Below are 22,320 nucleotides of genomic sequence, written 5' to 3' on the forward strand. Positions count from 1 at the left end.
GATGTAAGTGACTCCTTTAACATTTTTTTTTTTTTTTTTCGTAACAGGTTTTGTAACTTTCTTTTATAACAAAAGGAGCCGGTCTTAAAAGGTACTCTATATATAAACACATAGGGCTCAATGATTAGGAGTTTACTGGTTACTTGCCCTGCCAAAATGTTCACTGGCCCCACCACAAAAATAAATAAATAAATAGTATTTTATTAAATAGCGTTAAATAAAGACACTTATGAACAAATGACTAGCAATAAGCACAAATACAATACAACAAAGTAGAAACAAACAGATTTCAGGTAGGTCTAACAGTATACAAAACACTATAATGTATGAATTAGATATATGTTAATCCTTATTAAAGTTTTAGAGCTACTAAAAGAGCAACTACTAAAGAGCAAAGTTTTAAGCTACTGTCACTTTAAGAACAAATGCATGGAAATACACATTATATTTTTTCCCAACCGTTTACGTTCATTAAGACTTTTTATTTAAGACTGCTGTTACGAGGATACCCACCAAAACTGACATTTTAACGTAATTTTCAGTGTATTCGTCCGTTTAACCGCGATAAAACTTTTCTCAAACTCAAGATAACGTGAGTTTCTTTTGCGTCTTCTTGCGCTTGAACAGTTTAAATTCGTTTGAATGTTTATGACGACTGTGGTCACGTTCTAACACTGCGTTCTAGTTTCTAAATAACAAGCGGAATTTATGTTCAATTGAATCTCGGGAGCTGAATTGAACATCACACCAATTTTGCAAAAGTAGATTCCACTTGTCTCATACAATATGATATGCATAAATGCAAAATCCGGTTGTTTGACCCAGCACTATGAGTTAATGTATTATACCCAACAAGCTGGGTCAGTAGCATTGGTTATTTTAACCCAGCATTTCTTAGAGAGTAAGTAAAAGTCCACCTTATATAGTTCCAAGAACTATTGCCCCTCATAAATATAACATGGAAATATCTGTAAAGTACTATTCAAATGTCATTCCACTCATCCAGAGTCAAGGAAGCATGTTAACATACAGAACACTTTGAAAAGACACTAGCTATGAAATGTGATTATTCTTTTATTTTCAAAATTCTGTATTCAAACTACTACATAAAAATGTTAAACTGATCACTTAGTATGCAAGACCTACACACTCAATTCACCCACATTCAAGACAAATGTAGCAAACTCCCATTTGTTCATAATAAAAACAATCAGCTTCAAAGAGAAAAGTATTTACATGTAGTTAAACTTTAACAACAGTATATGTACAGTACCTTTTGATCCATCAGAGTTCCCTTCATAAGAGCAGGACATGTACAAAGGGAACTGGAGAACTTTTAAGACCCAACTTGGAGCCCATTACAAAAGCAAATGCTACGGTGTCCACAACAAATACAAATTTGTTCTTGGGAAAAGAAAGGGATTGTTGTGAAGTTTCAAAACTTTCCACATATCGCACTCTCTTCACTTATTTAAGTTCCTTACCTTTATAAAACAATCAACTGTTGTGTGAAATACAAATTTTGGCACACATGGTCAAATGGGGCTCTTGTGAGCTCATTTTTCACATTCATCACAGTCATACAAAGAGCCGAAATGTCAAACAGTCGACTGATCTGAGCGCTACTTTTTTACAATCTCATAAAGATTTGTATCCATGGATACACAACTGTGAGAACAGGAAACATTTCTTTTTTATCGCAGCATCTTAGCCAAAAGCAAACAACTTTTTGTGAGTGGGAAATTCCATATAAATAGCATAGACTAGCATTGTCTAAAATGAGCAATTAACTATCACCTTGGAATTAATAAATCAAACTTTACATTTCAAGTTATTTGGAAGACACTATACGGTCCCGAAGGAACATTTCCAAATTTAGTCAGACAAAGTGGATGGAGGTCAAGTATAAAATCCATAACATCTTTTCACATTAATCTACAGACATAAACACATACAAAACATATGTACATTAGTATACATCCTGTTGGAGCTCTTTGCTGTGATGTCCAGTCCTCTTCATGACAAAATGTGTGGAGAGCTTTCATTAGTTTGATCTTCGTATACGTGAATGACTGTGAAATATTTAGAACAATAAAACTGTTATGAAAGTTGATGTGAAATCTGTTAGTTTTGGTGGCGCTTCATGTGCAGTGCCAGGTGGTCTGAACGAGAGAAGCAGCGACTGCAGGCGATGCATTTGAAGGGTTTCGCGCCGGTGTGTTTGCGGTAATGCCGCGTCAGTTCATCCGAGCGGGCGAAACGCCAGTCACATCCTTCCCAGCTGCATCGGTATGGCTTCTCACCTACACACGCACAAAAGAAAACAGAGTTAAATCTCATTCACTGAAAAAAAGAACTAATATTTACTTTTCTTGCGCAAGTTTTTGCACACAGATTTTAAAAGTAAATTTAACATATGGAATTAAAGGGATACTTCAGGATTTAGCATTAAGCTTTGTATCAGTAGAAAACCAGTAGTATTTTCGAATTACCGTGCTCCCCCCCCCCCCCCCCCCCCTCATATCCCCCTGATATGAGAGAAAACATTTTTAGTCTGGAAAAAATCCTCCGATGACACAAAAATCGTCATTTTGCGTCATCGGAGGATTTTTGTGCCAGAGGCTAAAGACTACAGCCAGTGTCCCGCATGTTTTAACCACGCCCATATGATCTCACCCACAGAATGTAAAGAGAGTGTCAGCCATATTTCTGTAGAAGCTAAGCTAACAGGCTCTTGCCTCTTGGTCTGTGTAGAAAGTTTGTATAGTAGGCTAATCACGATGGCGGAAGGTAGTTTTGAAGTTGAAATGGCAGAAGGGGATTTCGAAGATCTGTAGCGAGAATCTGATGCTCGCGGCTACCTGTACGAGCCGCAATACAGCGATAAACAGTTGCTGGAGATGGAGGAACAAGAGGCGGCCGGAGCGAGACCTGAGGCCGGCCAGACTCGAGCTGGGGCGGACTGGCGGTGTCAGTGCGCCTATGGTAACAGATATAGAGTCCTATTGCTGTCGCAAATCTTTTCTTCTGGGCGAGATCGCTGAATCCGCAGTGCTTTGAGTGTAAAAGTGTTAATATTAATTCTTTTTTTAATTAAAAGTTATAACTCACATTGGTTGTGGTTCTTTTTATAAACCTTTAGTGTTACTAGAGTATGGATTAGCCTAGATAATGTATTAGCTTAGAGAAATAGTGATTTCAATTGGAGGAAAACAGTTCATATGCAGAGCTACTAAGCTACTCTGTTGACATGGTCCTGCCTTGCATCATATTTTTAATGTGAAAGTCTAAGTTGTGTTATATACATTAGGCTAGTACATCCCGGTACAACGCAATTTAGCACCATTTCGATGGAAATTGATCAAATAGCTCACGATGTATCAAAGCAAGCCTAGTTGTATCCATTTTTCGGATTCTGCCGCCTGTAACCGGTAGGCGAGGTTTGGGAGTGGCCTCGTAAGGGCAGCAAAGCAAGTGTATTCTGGGAGTTGTTGTCTTTCAGCCACATGAGTAAAAAAAATACATTTTATGCCTTTTCTCAGTCTAGAATGCTTCAATTTCAAAAATAATTTCACATTTCTACTATATAATATAAATGACCAATATTAAATTCACATTCATCTTCCCAGAGGTGAAGTATCCCTTTAAGTAAACTCTACTTAACTCAGTTAAGTCAAATTAACAAAGAAAATAAGTAACTTTAACTTGGCCAGTAAAAGTTTGTTGTAATTCTTTGTAATATGTTGTTTAAGTACAAATGAACACTGAATTAAACCAGGCTTTTAGTGTGTGCTTGGAAACATCTAAGTAAATAATACAAAAGATATTACGCATAACTTCTATTGTGTAGATATGGTATCTACACAATAGAAGTTATGCGGCACCTTAAAGGGGTCATATAATGGTACATGCACTTTTACAAGTTGATTGTACTGAAATGTGTGTTGGCAGTGCCTGTACACAACCATCATATAATTATAGTGTTTTTGTTTTAATCTCCTTATATGTTTTCCCCTGCCTCAAATTGAGCCGTTTGTTTTTGTGACGTCAATAAAACGGACGCCCCTCCCACGATTGTTGATTGACAGGAGTGTTTCAACACAGACCCGCCCTCGCTCGTGAGCCAGCTGTCAATCATAGTCTGCGCGGACCGGCGCGGTCATTGTTGATATGCTGGAGCACTGTCTATGAGCAGAATGGCGTCTAAGCGATAGTGGTGTTCTGTTCTTGGGTGTAATAACGAACACAGCAGTCATTTTAATGTTCCCAAATCCGAACCGCTGAAGACGCAGTGGCTGAGTTTTGTTTTCGAAGGGAATATTCCCCACGAGCAACGTCAATGCTCTCATGTTTGCGCGAATCATTTCACACCAGACTGCTTTATAAACGAGGATCAGTATAAAGCTGGATTTGCTAAGAAGCTGCTCGAATAAAGGAAGAAGCTGCCATGAATAAAGGATCGGTACCAGATATTCGTGTTCCTGCTGAATCTCCAGAAGAACGGAAGTGAGTGTAACGTTTTATTAAACTTTATATTAATATTTATATCTTTGCAAATCGCTAGCTGCACACTTCACAATGAATGCGGCTAAGGTTTACACTCAGGGTACATTACGGCATGTTTTCTATGTACGACGTTCTCAATATAATTCATAATCCCACGTTTATACTTAACAACGCGTTATGGTTATTGTGTTATTGTGTTACAAACGGTGTACGCACAGAACAGAGAGGCGGGGTGAGCAAAGCTCATTATCATTTAAAGTCATATGCACTGAAACGGCGTGCTGAAAACAGAGCTGTTTTTGACCATGTAAAATAAGTGTTTTCTTACAATACTAATGAGAATTTTTAATTAAAGTATATTACAAAGTTTTAATTTAGACCCTAAAGAATCATATTAGCTTGTACAAAAATGGCATTATATGACCCCTTTAACACAGAGACCTCAATACTTGGTACACCTGGAAGACACTAGTGTACACGTGACCCCGCCCCTAAACCTAAACAAGACAAATCGTACGAATTAGCCACCTCGAACTCACTCGTGCGAATTGGTCGTGAGATAGCGTTATTTGATGGATTGTTTTTGAGTATGAATGTGTCATTTTAAGAAGAAAATTAACATATGTCACAAAATGGCAAGTTACTAAACCTAACAACAAAAGAAATGGTAAAACAGTGTGAAAAAGCGAAAAATCAACCTTATTACTTATTCATGCCGCAGTCCGTGATGGGAACACCAGTATCAGAAAAGTTAAAGCTGCAGTCCGTAACTTTTGGCGCTGTAGTGGTTAATAAACACAACTGCATGAGCCTTTCGGAAGAACATTGTAGCCGGAGCTACTTCTCTTTGTTTATTTCTATGACGAATCACGTAGGTAGTACTGGGTTAATCCGCGCCGGTTGGTGTCCCGCAGCCCGCTCTGTCTAAAATAGTCCGAATATAAACACTTTTTTTAGGCGTATGTACCTTAGTGATTCAGGATAAGACATAAACACGGTTTGGAATATGGATTCATGATGTACTTACTTATTAAATGTTGTCAATTTTGAAAGCAAAAAAAAAGTTAAGGACTTAATTTTATAACATTGATATTTACGCTTTAATTTCTACAAGCTTGAATTGAGTACTAATACAGAATTTACTTTATTTTTTTAATTATTGCCTGTACTAACTTTTTCATGTAGAAATTACATTAGGGTTTTTTTCCTGTAGTATTTACCTCACCACAGAATAGCATTAAAAGACGATACAAAATGTTACAAAACTACGAAACTTTTAAGAAAATATGTATATGGGCTGTGAGCTTCAAAATTAGCAAACTTAAAACAAACGATGTCATTTATTTGATTTCAAGGCAACCTTTCGAAGTCCAGGCTCATACAAAGTCCAGTTTGAACATGTTACAATGTGTGCTGTCACATTTTTAAATGGCAGTTATAGAGGAATTAGACATGCATGTGCTTGAGGTTTGGAGAGTAATACAACTCCCATGTGTAAACACGGAAGTCATTTCCATGGCGCTTAACACACACTGATAACATCTGACATTGTGAGGTTTGCCACAGCACTGAATCCTGAAAAGCCACGTTCAGTGTGAAAAGATATGCTCATTCAACACATTTTTGTTACTACCACCACAAAATCCACACCAAATCACTTTATATTATGAATAGACTAAATAACGTGTATCTGTATGTTTGTGCATGATGGAGAGAAAAAGGGGAAAGTGAAAGAAAGAGTTTGTTTATTATATATTTTTATGTTATAATTTAAATCTGTTCCATTAGAAGCTGTCAAACGAAATTCCCACCCTTTCTTTTGGTTAACGTGCTATTTCATGACAACTGGAGTAAGCAGGTGCTTTTGTTTGGTCGCTTTTCATGTATAATCGGTTTGTGTTTCAATATGGAAAAAAAAATCTTTATTTAGCACAGGTATGTTGTTGTGCATTACCTGAATTAAAGCAATTGTTGTTGTGCATTACCTGTGAGCAAGGTCCAAAACCTTTTTTTAACCACACCTCACAAAAGTGTGTATTTGTATTATTATCCATAAATACTTATAACTGGCCATGGTTTTATTTATTTATTTAAATAAATCCATACAATTCAAATATTTGGGATTGGCAAGATTTTTTAAAAATGTTTTTGAAAGTTTCTTATGCTCACCACGGCTGTATTTATTTGATAAAAAATACAGCAAAACATTAATATTGTGAAATATTATTACAATTTAAAAAATAATTCTATTTGAATATATTTCAAAATGTTATTTATTCATGTGATGGCAAAAAAAAAAAAGAAAAAAAAAGAAAAATCAGCATCATTACTCCAGTCTTCAGTGTCACATGATCCTTCAGAAATCATTCTAATATGCTTTATTAGAATTTATTATTATTAACAATATTTTTTGCTTAATATTTTTGTTGAAACAGTTTTTTCAAGGTTCTCAAGGACTTTATTTTCAATTGAAATCTTTAGTAACATTATAAATGCCTTAACTGTCACTTTTGATAATTTTAAAGCATCCTTGCTGAATAAAAGTATTAATTTTCAATAAAAAAATACCTTTCCTTTGTCACTTTGGAACCTTATTATAGTCCAATAAACACTAGTTTTCTATAAGAGTTGTTTAACCACATAACATCAAACAATAATTGTTCTGAAATATCATGTTTCAGTTCAGCTACTAACTTTACCACAGTGAAACTACACAGCTCTCAGATATGGGAAATAACTGAAGAGCGCACAAATTCAGCTCTTTGACTGGCCGTTTGAATGGTCCGGAAAGCTCTTTAAGCTTAGCGCTCATCCCTCCTCTTTTTCTAAACATGAAACCAGAATTCAAAAGGAGATGAACAAATGCCCTTCTGACAAAAGACTCCAATAGCTCAGGGTCTTGAACAAGGTAATGCCCCCTATCAAACACGTCAGCTTGTGGAATCTGTGTTTAAGGGCCAACAAGCTCAAACAACAAAGATATTATTTGGTTAGCTGGAGGTTGTGCAACGGCTAATTTGTTATCGCTAAAGCATTTTACTGCGCACACACAACCATTATAAAGACATAAAAATGTGGAGGTTGAATATGGCTAACCACGTAAATCGACATAAAAAAATGCTAATTTTAGCATTAATTCGGATTCACTTAAATAGAACAGTATTACAACACTTCATTATCGCTTATAACCTCCACAACTCACAGGGATAGCCATAAAATCACCATTGTAAGGTGTTTATCAGTGGCTTTTGTTTGAGGAAGGTGGCAACAAGTTCCATTACTAAGATAATACAGGCTTTCACAAACGCACCAATTACCCTCAAAGTAATTAGGGTACATTTACTCCGGAATGATGTACTGAAAACAGAAAAGTTTTCCCTTCGCACTTTTCGCGTCACCAAAACAATCCCTGTTTACACAGGATTCGTGAAAATGACTAAAAACGCTGTATTATTCTACCAGGCCAGTAGTTGGCGACGTCACTTTGTAAAGAAACACTACCCGCATTTAGACTGAACACGTAATACGCATGCGCATGACTTCAGTTTTCACAGATTTGCGCTTTTGTTTACACTGTATCATTTCCAAAAACGTGTACTTCGAAACCAGTTTTCAAAAGTAGCGTTTTCAGGCCCCAAAATGCTGTTGTCGTGTAAATGAATGGCCAAAACACAAGGTTTTTAGTTAAAAACGGTTTTGTGTAAACTGCCCCTGTGAAAGTTTTGCATTGTGAAAGCTGTTAGGCTAGCATTTTATATACAGGATAAGGCTGCTAGAATATATCCTGTACAATTCCTGTGAAGCATGTTTAGATATGCTCCACCATACAAGCTAACTGCTTAAATTACTACTTAGGTTACAAAGCTAACAGCAAGTTTTGCAGGCTTGTATTTAATTGCTTAGTCAGAGCACATCTTGTACATCCTGACACACTCAAAACCCCAATGTTGTCATTAATAAAGAAATCAAGTTATCATAACTTAACATTACTTATAATAGCAAGTTTTTGCATCAAAAATTAAACAGGGGCTTTCGGATTAAGATTTTAAGTGTTATAAACTCAAAAAAAAAAAGCTATTTAAATGATTCGCTATGTCTCTGTTTAATATGATGTGGATGAATATTTATGGTGTATCACCAGAGCCGGCCCGTCCATCACGTACGGACATTTCAGGCCTCGCATTTGGAGCTGAATCACACGAGACTTTTAATTCCTGACGCCTGTAAATGGAATCTTTTTTAATCGACTACTGTCTCTCGACTCTCGAGCCAAGCATGGATAAGAGCAGGGACCGCAGCAATAACCCCCCTTAGGGTTAACAGAACAGAACCAACATAAATGTATTGCAGATATCATTCATTAATTTGAATGTACGACATAATTAGAGAATTTAAGTCTGATTCAGGGGGAATCAGAATGCCAATTCCTGACTGGGCGAGAGGAGGAGCTGGGGAGGGAGGAGGGTAATTAGCTCCTGACAGACGCGAATCACGCGATAGCTGCTCATAATACTGAAGGAGGTTATATGTATACAGTGATAGGCGTTGTATTCCTATAGGTAGACGTGGATCAGCTGATGCGAGCTTGACTAACGTGGCCTGCCAGAACTGACGCTACGCTTAATGTTTGCCAGAACATAACATCACAATTTGTTCAATGTTGTAACAGTTTTTAAACTGTATTTTCTAGCCCGACGTTGTTTTCGAGCCGTTTATTCCCCCTCCTGCTCCATTCAAATCTTACGCGCTGACACCGTCCGGTATTTTCTGTGAGATTTACATCAGACGAAGGTAAGTGTTAATTTAAAAAATCATTGTAAATAACAGTAACGTTTTTCAATGTCATATTTTTTCTGAACCGTATTTGCTAGCCCACTGCCTTCAGTTACTGCATGCGCCGACAGCGTCCTGTATTTTCAGACATTTATATCAGACGAAGGTAAGTGCAAATTCATAAAACCTAAAATAGAGTATTTACCAAAAGTGTTGTTGATTTAAATTGAGTGCGGTTATGTTGTAAAATTAGCTATCTTAGCTAGTTTGGTTACTGCTAACTGGCACGTTACTTAGCAACTGCTACATACATTTCTAAGAAATTAGTCAGTGGTTAAATATTCACATTTATTAATTAATGTTAGCCTAGCTAGTGTGCTTGAGTTGTTGACGTATTCTCCTTTGACAAATCAGCAGACACTTTCTTCTCAACTGTCCTCAGAGGCTTCAAAAACAGCACTCAAGGAAGAAGCGTGTTATTATCTATTCACACCGAGGACAACTGAGGGACTCGCACACAACTATTACAAAGGGTGAAAGATAAGTTAAGTTAAAGATAAGTTAAAGTAGATGACAAATATGTCTGTTGTTGTTCATTACAGTGTGATTTTAATTGTTCTGATCTGGTCGATTTCACTTTTAAATGACCGATTCTAAAGACATTTTTAATCAATTGATTTAATTTACTGCAAAGTATTGTAATTGTATTTTTTACTGATTAAATGTTAACATACGATGTTCAGTCAGTATGCATTATAGAAGTTAAGATATGTAATGTAAACCTAATAAAGCTGTTGATGTGAAAAACAAAACTTTGTTTAATGATTTATAATTTATTTAATAATAAGTAAACAACAAAATATAAACTGGCAAGTTTGACTTTAGTCCATTTGCCTTTTAAGTTATCTTAAACATCTAAGTTAATTCAATGAGAAGACCACATTCGGTCAACTCAATTATTTGAGTTTTCAATTTTCCCATTACTCAATTAAACTTAAACGCAATCACTTTCCTCAAATCATTTGAGTAGTCTCAACTTATCAGGGTTTACAGTGCATAGCCTATTTGATCTTATGAAAAGAACACATCATTCCTGAAGACATTAAAATTACCAGTGTTATAGAGCTGTTTTCACTTTCATCTGTCAGCACAGAACGTTCTAGAGCTCTTAACTGTTGTTTGACAGCTTTCAGTGCGGCGGGATCTTTCCCAACCCCCGACATCTTTTGAAATACAACTCCACACCATGTCCACCTGAGGAATGATGACCTGACGTGAACAACAGAAACATACCATGCTGATGGACAGAGGGTTAAATAACCCAGACGACATTTCCTCAAAATGATATTATGTCGCTTCCTGCATAACGTTCGGTTTTATCCAAAACTGATGAAAGTGAATCTAGCAATATTTTATTATGTTGGTTGTTGTATCACGGTAGTTTGAAAATGAAATGTCCGGTGAGCGGTGCTTTTAAAAGGTTCATAAAAGGTTAATGCAATACTCCATTTAAAAATAATGTGAAAATACTATTTACATGGTTATGACTTCAAAAGCTGTGTTCTATATTACTTTACATTCTATATTAAAACTCCAACTCATGTGCTGGGCAACCGTTTACAGACTACAGGCTATTTGAATTCAACTTTTCTTCTGCCAGATCATTTATTTAGATTTGTATTATGTGGGCTGTGAAATTAATGTGTTGGTTTAGTGGAATTAATTGTTTTAAAAAAGAACCCTATAAAAAAAAAATATATAAAAAAAAATCCCAAAATGCATTTTTCTCTTAAATGACCTTCATTTAGGGACTTTTCTCAGCAAATGTTTACATGCGCGAATAAAAGCAATTTATTTACTGTGATTATTAATCATGTAATTATTTTATATTTTTTAAATCTTTTTTTTTTTTTTTTTTTTTTTTTTTGACAGGCCAAATTATTAGAATACATTTAGCTATTTATTAAACACTGGTGTCTTTTATTATAATGCAAAAAGCCACTCAAGGCTGTTTTTAAATTTTGTGGAATTAATAGGCCTATTGAAAAAAAAAAACCTATTCAAAAATTTAGAAATTAAAAATCTCAAAACACACTTTTAAATATTTAATTGTTGTTCATGGTCTAAGAAGAAAAGCAGTGAGATGCGACATATTCAATGATTTTGTTCGCCAAAATAATGCAATAAACCACACAAGAACCATGTTTTTACCACAATTAAGGTAGTTTTAGGCACTCATTTGAATCATGCCAAGGATTGACCCTTAACTGTACTAAAATACGTAGTAAGGCACAATCTCAAATGGCTAAGTGCTTTAGTTTCATCCATGCTAATACTTGTTGCACTGCGCCAACACCTATTCGATTTCCTAACGTACCACATGAGCATTCGTATAAGCTTAAACAAAGTTACGAAGATACCTCTAGGGCACCAGTGAGTCAGAGTACAACAATAATGATACCTCAGGCTACAGGGAATCCCTCTGCATTCACGGTGACCACCCCGAAATGGTTAAAAAAAAAAAAAAAGAGGTAACTAGGCGGAAAAGGTGCTTTTATCAGCTTAAAAAAATTGCACCCATTGATGTTGGGAGGGCAGATTTCGGTTTAATTCTAAAGTGTGCTGGGATTGCAGTGGGTTTCATCTTACACAGAGTTGAACACACTGAAACTGCCAAGTTCTTTCCTCCCGGCAACTCACCCCCCCCCCCCCCCCCCCCCCCCCCCCCCCCGAACACAGACAGAAAAAGCAGGAGGAACAGGTTTTTCCTCCGCCACTTGCCTATTCCACCCTCGGGAAAGCATGCAGGGCTTGTACAGGCATGCAGACACAATGTGTATAAAAGCATGAAAAGAGAGTCAATTAATCTCTCCCTCCACCCTGTTCTCTGTCTTTCTACATCGCTTGTCCTTAGGCTGTCATCTTCTCTGCAAGCTGTTGCTGTATTTGTTGCTTTTGTGTTGATGGTACATTGCATCTGGTCAAGCAGTAACAACTGCTTCTAACTTTAGAAGAATAGTTAACCGCCCTCATGTTATTCCAAACCTGTATGACTTTCTTTCTTCTGTGGAACACAAGAATAAGAAGTTTTGAATAATGGATCTGCCGTTCTTTAACATGCCGTTACAACTAATAAAAGTATCAAAAAGGTGATTCAAAAGAACTATGAATCACTAGTAATATTCCAAGTCTTCTGAAGTCAATACGACTGCTTTGTGTGAGAAACAGACCAAATGTAAGGCACTATTCACTGGTAATCTTCCCTTCCAGTGAGCTTTTAACCAATGCAACTGCATCTAAGTTAACATGGATCCAAATAATCTGTTTATTATCAGATCGATGGCTCAACTGGACTGAAAAGCCTTCATGTAAGCCCCTCAATCGATCTGATCGAGCTTGATTCGATTGAAAGAGATGGTGTAGATCTGAAAAAATCTGATCAATGGGGAAAATATAAGCATTTAAATGCTTAAAGGTGTAGTAAGCAATTTCTAAGAAGCATTGTTGAACTCTGTTGATATATGAAATCAATCCAAACAAACACTCCCCCTCCCTTCATTGCTCCGCCCCCAAAATGCATAAAACTCACAATGCGCGAGTTTATGTCTCTTCATCATAGCAAAAGCAAAGCAAAATAAAGCTTTGCGAAAAAGATGAACGAACGACAAGAAAGAACGAAAAATTAACAGTACACAAGTAGCACACACTCAAAACCAATGCTACTCACATATGGAGCAGAAACAACACCTCGGCGTCCGTTTTCATGCCTTCCCGCTGAGGTCTCTCCAGCGCTGGGAAGCTTTTCTATTATTTACGCGGGTCCTAAAGCTCTTGCCTGATCAGAACTCGTCTTTTTCCAGCGATATTCCTCTGCTTTCCTCTTTTGTAATGTCTCTCAGCCATCTCTCTTTCAACAGTCTTTCTTCAAATCTACCTCTTGCTCAATATCTCTCATGAGTGGACACGCCGCCTCCTGCTGATTGCCTGACTCTCTCTCCTCTCCCCATCATGAGTGGACACGCCCCCTTCTGCTGACTGGCTACAAGTTTGTTGTGGTACTCGGGCTGATCCACTTTCAACAGTGTCTCAGAAATCGCTTACTGCACCTTTAAATCCAACTTTTTCTCAATTAGATTCAAAAACATCTTGTGCACATGCTAAGCACCGTGATGCGTATGCTTGCATATTTGTGTCTGTATTTTCATGAACTTGTCAGTAGAGGAGACAAAGGCAAAAATGACAATTATGCTTGCAGTAGCTCAGGTTCTGAGCGCACTGACTGGACACTTTTTGACTGATGTTTTGTTCAGAATACAAGTAATGCACATGTAATATGTGAATGGGATTGAAATGTTTAAGGTTCAGATAAACCAAACTTTCGGAGTCATAGATTGGATTCACTCCGACTGAGGAAAATTGACAAGGGACGGATGTCAAGATTACGACTTACATTTTGTTTGTTCCTCACACAAAGCAATTGTATGACTTCAGAATACTTGTGGGATACTTTTAAATTGCTTTTGCACCGTTTATGAAGCTTGAAAATCCTCAGTCTCCATAAACTGTAATGAGATGGAAACGTTCTTCAATATCTCCTTTCTCTGTGTTCCACGGAGTTAAAAGAAAATCATATGCCATTGAAACGACATGTGGGTGAATAAAGAATTGCATCAATTTCATTTTTGGGGTGTCTGTGTTTGGTTTCTTACCTGTATGAGTCCTTTGGTGTGCTTTCAAGTGAGAGCTCTTTGTGTAAACTTTAGTGCATCCTGGTACAGAGAAAATTGCCCAAATGTTAGTTCACAAAAGTCCCTGATAATCTCTGCTCATCTTCAGGAAGGCATGGCACATCATGTAATCCAAACTATTTACTGGAAAGGCACACTAACCTGGGAAGTCACAATGGTGAATTCTTCTCTTCTCCAGCTCGGGGTTGTTCCGTCGGTTGTATCTGGGCCCCGTGAGGATGCCCTGACCGTGGGCCATTAGCATGGAGTGAGGGGTCATCTGTCCAACCTTCATTCCCATTCTACCCTGGTACGGTGGGGGAGGGGAGGTAATGAGATCTGCCTGGTTCTCCGGACTGCTGGGCTGGGAGTTGGGAGGCGATGGAGGCAAACTGTGTGGCTGGGGTGAAGTGAAGAACGGCTCGGGCATTACAAATTCTCCAGATTGCGCTGTCAAGGCCACAGTGTTCAGGTTGAGCATGGTCCTGCCGGACGAGCCGATCCCGTTCATGGATTGACTCTGGGAGAAGGTCATTGTGGTGAGGTCGCTGCTGCTGACGGGCATCTGGTAGACTGACGGCTGCTGAGGGCCGATGTGGAGCTCGTCTGCGACAGACATGTCGGGTTTGATGAAGAGGCTGTTGACCGTCTGGGGCACACTGAAGACGGAGGTGAATTCGGGGAGCGCCTGAATGCCGCAAGGTTCGTCCACGCCAGGCTCTGTTTTGATCTGGTGCACCGGAGGTTTGTTTGGGCGGTAAAGGCCAGTGCGAAGATGTGTGGTATTGGGCAGGATAACGTTGATGTTAAGACTGTAAGGGGCAGGCTTCTCATCTGCAAAATACTCATCCACCACTGAGGCACTTTCCCGTCGGTACTTCGTATCCATCATGTTTAGGGTAAGCACCGGGCCACTCTGGGGCAAATATTTATCCATCTCCATCCGTGTCTGAAATGAATAGAAGATGATTGGGATACAGTACACTATTAGAAATAAAGCTAGGCTACTTTATTGGCATCGGTGGTTCCATGAAGAACTTTTAACATTCATGGAATCTTTCCATTGCACAAAAGTTTGTTGTTTTTTTACAGTGGAAAAAGGTTCCTTATATTATTAAAATGTTCTTCACACTAAGAAAAAAAAAGGTTATTTTGAGAACTGCTCACTGAAAGGTTCTTTAGGGAACCCAAAAATTATTCTTCTGTGGGATCACTGCGAAAACCCCCTTTTGGAACCTTTATTTTTAAGAGTATACCTATAAAACTCTTTTACATCAAAATATTTGCCCATAATAATAGTGATAATATTATATAGTTATAATATTTGTATAATATCAATAAAAGTTTTACGCTTCAATTGAATATGTTGAATATGCAATAAACTAAATTTGTAAAAATGGAAGTCCGTTTTAATATAAATCCGTTTTAATATACAGGTGAAACTTGAAAAATTAAAATATCGTGCAAAAGTTCATTTGTTTCAGTAATTCAACTTAAAAGGTGAAACTAATATATTATATAGACTCATTACATGCAAAGTGAGATATTTCAAGCCTTTATTTGTTATAATTTTGATGATTATGGCTTACAGCTTATGAAAGCCCCAAATTCAAAATTAGAATATTGTGAAAAGGTTTTCATAGCTGTAAGCCATAATCATCAAAATTATAACAAATAAAGGCTTGAAATATCTCACTTTGCATGTAATGAGTCCATATAATATATTAGTTTCACCTTTTAAGTTGAATTACTGAATTAAATGAACTTTTGCACGATATTCAAATTTTTCGAGTTTCACCTGTAAATCATTGGCATAACCAGATGTACAGACATCCCCCAAAAAAAGACAAGAAATTGATTTGATAAATTTTTTTTTATGTAGTTTATTTAATTTAGCACTCTAATAAATTAAAATACAGTAATTTATTCATGACTTGTTCTATATGCCAGAAAATAGCCATTGACTTTCTCTATTTTTGGAAGAAAAAAAAGACTTCATTTACTTCATTAGCATGGTATATACTAGGTATAACTGAATTATTTTAAGTTGTATAACAAGACCAGACCTGAAACTGAAACCCAAATTATTATTATTATTATTTGTAAAGGATTGGAAAAGTTTTCCTCAATTTAATTCAGTTTATTGAATGTTTCTATTTTTATTGTATTATTATTTATTTGTTAGCATGCAGTCCAGGTAGTTATCTTTGTGTGTGTCTTGGTAATTGGATTAGCTGGCATCACACTGAGATATCTGTTCTGCCATTTTGCTCCTTTCACTTCACCGCAGCTGTTCAAAAAGATTGTTTTGAGAGAAGAGATTTGGCTAGAATATACTATATTGTCTTTCACACTAGATGAAGTTGATTTGTGATCACAGTGCCTGGCACAAGCAGTGGGAGATCATTCCCTGCTGTAACCGTGAACACAAAGCCAAGAGCTCTGCATAGAGCTCTAATGCAGCACAGAGTAAACAGAAACCTCATAGGTGTGGCGGCCATGAAGGACTATAGAACACAAAGCAAAACCAAAACAGTGACATGTGATAGTAAGAGGAGATATGGGCACAAACAATGTACAAAAATAGAACTCTAAAAAAACGAGTGCACCCTGGAGAGCCATTCAGGTGCAACGGTGCTGTAAACCCCCGAGACTGATAAATGAGGGCATTTTTGCGATAATAAAGAACCAGATCTACCAAACCAGTCAATTGACAAGTCAAATGTGCGATGATGAAATGGTAAGCACATGCAAAAACCTGAACAACGTAAATACCTGTCTTGAACAAAACGTTCCAGGTTCATACAGTTCAGCGTGTAACCAAAATAAAGGCCACTAGTGAGAATGCTTCTATTTTTCATATTTCTCTAATACACATGTTTCATAATAAATTATATTTATATTATTTTATATATGAAAAAATGAATACATTTTAGAATGATTATTTATGTCATCTTTTTGCTTAAAGGACAGCAGCACTCAAGCTTCAAGGTCTTTGAAACGTAACTACTCTTTGTAGACATGTTGGTTTCATATGGTTTTCAAAAACGAGCGCCATCATTTTCAAGGAAAGTTTCAATTCAATAACTCTAAACTTCGATGTGGTGCTAGTAACCATCAAGATTTTGTTTTATCTTATCAATATTATTTTGATTAACAATATATATATATATACATATCCCGAATTTATTCAGACACCTTCAACATTTCTCACATTATCACAGTTTATTCTCTATAGTTTAGAAAATGGTAATAATAAATATGAAAAGAACTCAGAGTTATCAAATCAGTTGATATTTCAGTGGTTTTGGCCGTCCTTCTGTTAGACTGTCTCACAAATGAATTAGGTTGAATAGCTGTCAGTTTTCAGCTGTTAAATTTAAGTACACTATTAGATAATACCAATTTAGCTCAACCAATTACCAAGCAATGATTAATATTGTTCAGTCTGTGGTGTAAAAAGGTTGCATTAACAATTTTTAAAAAAACACGTAAGCAAAACATGGTCAGGTCAAAGTGTCTGAAAAAGATTTTTTGAATATAATATGTCACAGTTTACTTTATTTTGTTATCCTCACTTACATAAAATAACTATAGTGTCCTGCACCCACTAGTAAAAAATATATAAAAATGTATATCTGGTGTCTGAATAATTTTTGGTTTGACTACATTTATATATATACAAACTAAGTAGTTTTGTTAAAGGGATACTCCACCCAAAAATGAAAATTCTGTCATCATTCACTCACCCTCAAGTTGTTGCAAACCTGTACGAGTTTCTTTCTTCTGCTGAACACAAAGGAAGATATTTTGAAGAACGATTGGAACTTTGGCACCATTGACTTCCATAGTATTTTTTTTTTCTACTATGGAAGTCAATGGTGCCAAACAACTGTTTGGTTCCAATCGTTCTTCAAAATATCTTCCTTTGTGTTCAGCAGAAGAAAGAAACTCATACAGGTTTGCAACAACTTGATGGTGAGTAAATGATGACAGAATTTTCATTTTTGGGTGGAGTATCCCTTTAACAATACGAGATTATGCTAAACTACTTATAGATTTCTTTTTAATTCTATTAATGTGATCACAGACATTTGGACCCCACATTAAATACACAACTGCCTTTATTGTTGTCCTCTCACTGCAGTCATTATATTAGACAATAAACATTTCAAAAGCACTGCAATGTCCAGCTGTCTGAAGTGGCAGCTATGTCAACAATGAGCGACGTATTGTCAAAGCGCATTTCCTTGTAGATGTGGTTTCATGTACAAATATCTTCATCCTTTCAGGTAACTCATACCCTAACGTGTGAGGTCATGTACTCTCGGGGAATGTACAATGAATGCTGACGCTTCTGCAGCTTTTTGCGTAGCAGCGGACGGGCCAATCACTGCAGACGATTGTACTACTCTCAGTGTTAACCTCAACAATTCCACCTTCATCCCCATCAGGCCAGCTTTGTAAAGTTAAAACCTAGGTAATTAATGGAAAATAGCTTTCGCTTTATCTCCAGACCTGGCAAGCGTACTGCCCCTGCTCTTAGTCCTGGGCACAAACGGGTCTTGTGTTGTGGTGGCACTGGCAGAGAGGCAAGTGCACTTGGCCATGGCCTCCGTTGGCCTTTGGAGACCCGGTTCTGTTGACTGGGTATGTGTGAGGGGAATGAAGAGCAGCTGAACCCTGGCCCAAGAACTGAGTTAATGATTGGAGAACATTTACAACTGCTCAGTTATGTATTTTAGGGACCGATAACGCTTCGGAGCCGAGTTAGGCATAAACATAATCTTTGAGATAAATAAAATGGAGGTTTTCGTGCTCCTCAGTATCAACGTTCTTTAAAAATACGGCTCACTTTCTTGAAAAATCTCATTCGCTCTTAAAGGGATTCACCCAAGAAGAAAAATTGTGTTTTCAGTTCCCTCACCCACATGCTGTTCCAAAGATGTATGACTTATGACACACACACACACACAAACACACAAACACACAAACACACACACACACACACACACACACACACACACACACACACACACACACACACACACACACACACACACACACACACACACACATACACACACACACACACACACACACACACACACACACACACACACACACACACACACACACACACACACACAAAGACACTGTAAAGAAAGATTTGTCCATTCAATGAAAGTCAATGGGGCCCAAAACAACATTTTACTGCTTAGATCAAAAACACACACACACACACACACAAAAGGCTCAGAAGCCTTAGAAACCCGGACAGGGGTGCGTTTCCCAAAGCCAACTATGGTAGCAAGTTCCGTTGTTACCAATAGAGTTCAATGGAAATTGTGATCATAGTTGGCCAAAGATTGCTTTTGGGAAACGCACCCCGGTGTGTGTCCTTCTTAAAATTTCCCAGCCTATTTCAGGGTCCAAGTAGCCAGTTAGCCCAAAGACCTTTTTACGAATTACAACACAAAAGGTCTTTCCCTTTGAAATAATTGCCTTTTATGGCCCAAAAGGAATTTAAAAAAAAAATTTGAGATTTCCACAGATCCCAATAAACCAGAACTGATAGGCTTCTTGTCTGTTTACTAGAGCCATAACAGCACAAATCATTCGAGGGCAGAAGCAAGAGAAAACAAAACCTTTGAGACGAAAATGATGTTTTATGGCTTTGGGGGAAATAGATAACAGTTGTTTTGGCTTTTCAGGCCAATGAATAGTGAAGGAACCATCTTGACTGTTCTTCACAGCAGTGGATATGACAAGTGACTGCTGGATTTGTTAAATGCCGTGAAGAAACCAGACCGAAAATTTAAGTAAAATACTGCAAGAGAGCTGCAGATGGACGTATCACTCAGAGATGGATGGATCTTTTGATTAGATGTGAAAAATCAATCAGTAATTAAGATAATCTTAACTTAAAAGGATTATTTTTAGGATTATTTAAGCAATTTTATTTCATTTAGACTATGATTATGGGTAATTATTACTCTTTTAATAGCAGGTTTTTCCCAACAATTACTTAAATTCTTGAAAGCACACGAGGTGTGTTTCGATGCATGTGCTTCCAACACAATACAGGCGTCAACAAGTTAACAAGGCCAAAGCGAAGGCCCAGGCGGTTTCCTTCATTGAAGCTGACAACCTACGTGAGCCCTGTGGCCATTTCAGCTTTTGAAGGAGTGCAACGAGGTCCTCAGTCATTGGCTAAACCAGTCATAAACACTGGTGTTCTAGTTAGGATCCCATACGATCCAACAGAGCACATTCAGTTTGCCATTCAGACCCATTGCATGTTCAGGTGTCATTGCGGACTCCGAATATGATCATCAAAACAGAAAATACAACATCATAGAAATGTGAAGTACGGAAGGCGATGACCAAAGCCAAAGAGCAAACTATAGAGAAACAGAAATCTGAAATGAAACTAATACATTGGGGAAACTAATACATTAAACTTCTCACCATCACTGTCCCAGTGTTAAATTGTCTCCATGATTTTATACATAAGTTCAAATCAGTTGCTGAGCATTTGTGTATTGTTGTACCCCAGTAAACATCAAGGTACATGTTTCTATTTTGATGATTTATTTTGCTTTTCAATACACTCTCCAATGCTTAGATTTCACTCTTATAAAGAAGGTTATGTTGAGGGCCAAACTTGTGCATTTACTAGCAAGTTAAGTATTAATGTCATAGTGCCCTTGTAAAGCAGGTTGAGCTCCAATTTATCTGGAATAATATATTCATGACCAAGTATATTATATTCAAGCCAAGTCACAGTCAAGTATAAGCTACACCATTTATGAGAATAATATGACGTCAATGTTTATTGCAAAACCTAGATGCAAATTTAAAGAGAAATGTGTTTTTAGGTAAAATAAACTATTTAAAGTAAAACCTTAAGTGCATCTACAACTGCACTGTAGTAAAAAAAAGATATACGATTAAAAATATGAGATTAATTGTTATCTGTGTTAATATTAATAATAATAATAATTGTATTGTTTGTAAGCAACTTTTCATACAAATCCTGCTAAATGAATAAATGTAAAAGCAATGCGAGACAAATAAACAGTAATTTAGTGGCCTCTTATGTGAGGATGCACACTGCAACGAGAACACAGGTTCCACAGCCTCAAAAAGATGCCTGTAATACATTCAATATTTTATCAACAATGTTTCATTATATATATGAACCAAATACTTGCATTGCAGGAAGCCTTTCATAAAGATTATTTTCTATTACTGACCAGGTGCTTTCTCTTACACTGCATCTGCTCTATCTTTATTGGGATGTTTAGATATTGAAATATCGAAAGTCTTGACACCACAGAGCGCCGGTCATACCTGAGCCATTTCAACAGCGTTTGTTGCGATTCTAACCGCGGGTTTGACGTCCTCAAACACGGACGAGTCCTCCGGCCCATCCGCGCCACACATCCGCACGGGTTTAAGCTGCGTGAAAACTGCTCTCTCTTCTGTATTCGGAGCGCTAACGACCAGTCCTACACTTGCCATTTCTATATGCATATGACGAATATTATATTAAAAACTTATTCTCAATTACGAAAACACATATGTGGGGTTATTATAAACGTCCTTGTCGGTACATCCAGACGCGCGGTGTATCCAAAAGCCCTCCCTGTGTCCCTCAGGTAGCCTTACCTGTTGTAAAGTATCACACTGAGAACACGAAGTGCATGAGTGACAGGTGCCTCAGCCATTCAGAGCGAAGGAAAGAGCGGATTCTCCAATCACAGTGCAGGAGGGCGTGGCTCACCTGAGAGGTGTATAACATGGAGGCTTTATCCATCAAGAAAATGACACCGATGCTATCATACTGTAAACAGTTGTTTCCCCCTCATTACATCTATCTATATAAACGATTTGTATTTGAGGTTTAACCCTGTTTAGTTTATGAACCAAACTATTGTGCTTTTATATGCCACAGTCTCAGTCTACAATGTCTGGCTCTCTCAATCATTATAACAACATAATTCCATAGCTCTTGTGTTGTGTGGAACCCACACAGACATTACATAAGGTATTAGTGCATATTGTAACATGCCCATTTATTACCAGTGAAACTCTGTAAATCCCACTTCACCTGTTAAGCTGTTATTGTTTTGTCTGAAGCCTATCTCGGACTCAAACATATCTGAACATGAATCTGTTTCCACCAGATACCTCACAGGAAGCACCAAACCAACCAGTTTTAATAATTTATCTTGATGTAAAGGTTTAGAGCAGCCATTCCATTGCTCCATGAATTTCCTAGACTTAACACAGCAACGTGGACGGAGGA

General features: G+C 37.3%; 2 protein-coding genes across 2 annotated transcripts in view; one reads left to right on the forward strand and one right to left on the reverse strand.

Moving 5' to 3' along the window:
- pou4f4 (POU class 4 homeobox 4) overlaps positions 1 to 22,320 on the forward strand; it is a 171,106-nt gene that overhangs the window by 63,624 nt on the left and 85,162 nt on the right. The gene's annotated exons all lie outside the window — the stretch shown is intronic.
- Positions 1,057 to 21,685, reverse strand: klf5l (Kruppel like factor 5 like). The gene is made up of 4 exons (XM_056262274.1): positions 21,363 to 21,685; positions 14,169 to 14,955; positions 13,989 to 14,048; positions 1,057 to 2,303 (listed from the first exon to the last, which is right to left on the reverse strand). The coding sequence occupies exons 1-4, from the start codon at positions 21,543 to 21,545 to the stop codon at positions 2,125 to 2,127; spliced, it is 1,209 nt and encodes a 402-aa protein (XP_056118249.1). The 5' UTR covers positions 21,546 to 21,685; the 3' UTR covers positions 1,057 to 2,124.

The sequence above is a fragment of the Rhinichthys klamathensis genome, unplaced genomic scaffold (assembly GCF_029890125.1).
Source record: "Rhinichthys klamathensis goyatoka isolate OS25496 unplaced genomic scaffold, OSU_Roscu_1.1 h1tg000191l_1, whole genome shotgun sequence".
Taxonomy (NCBI): domain Eukaryota; kingdom Metazoa; phylum Chordata; class Actinopteri; order Cypriniformes; family Leuciscidae; genus Rhinichthys; species Rhinichthys klamathensis.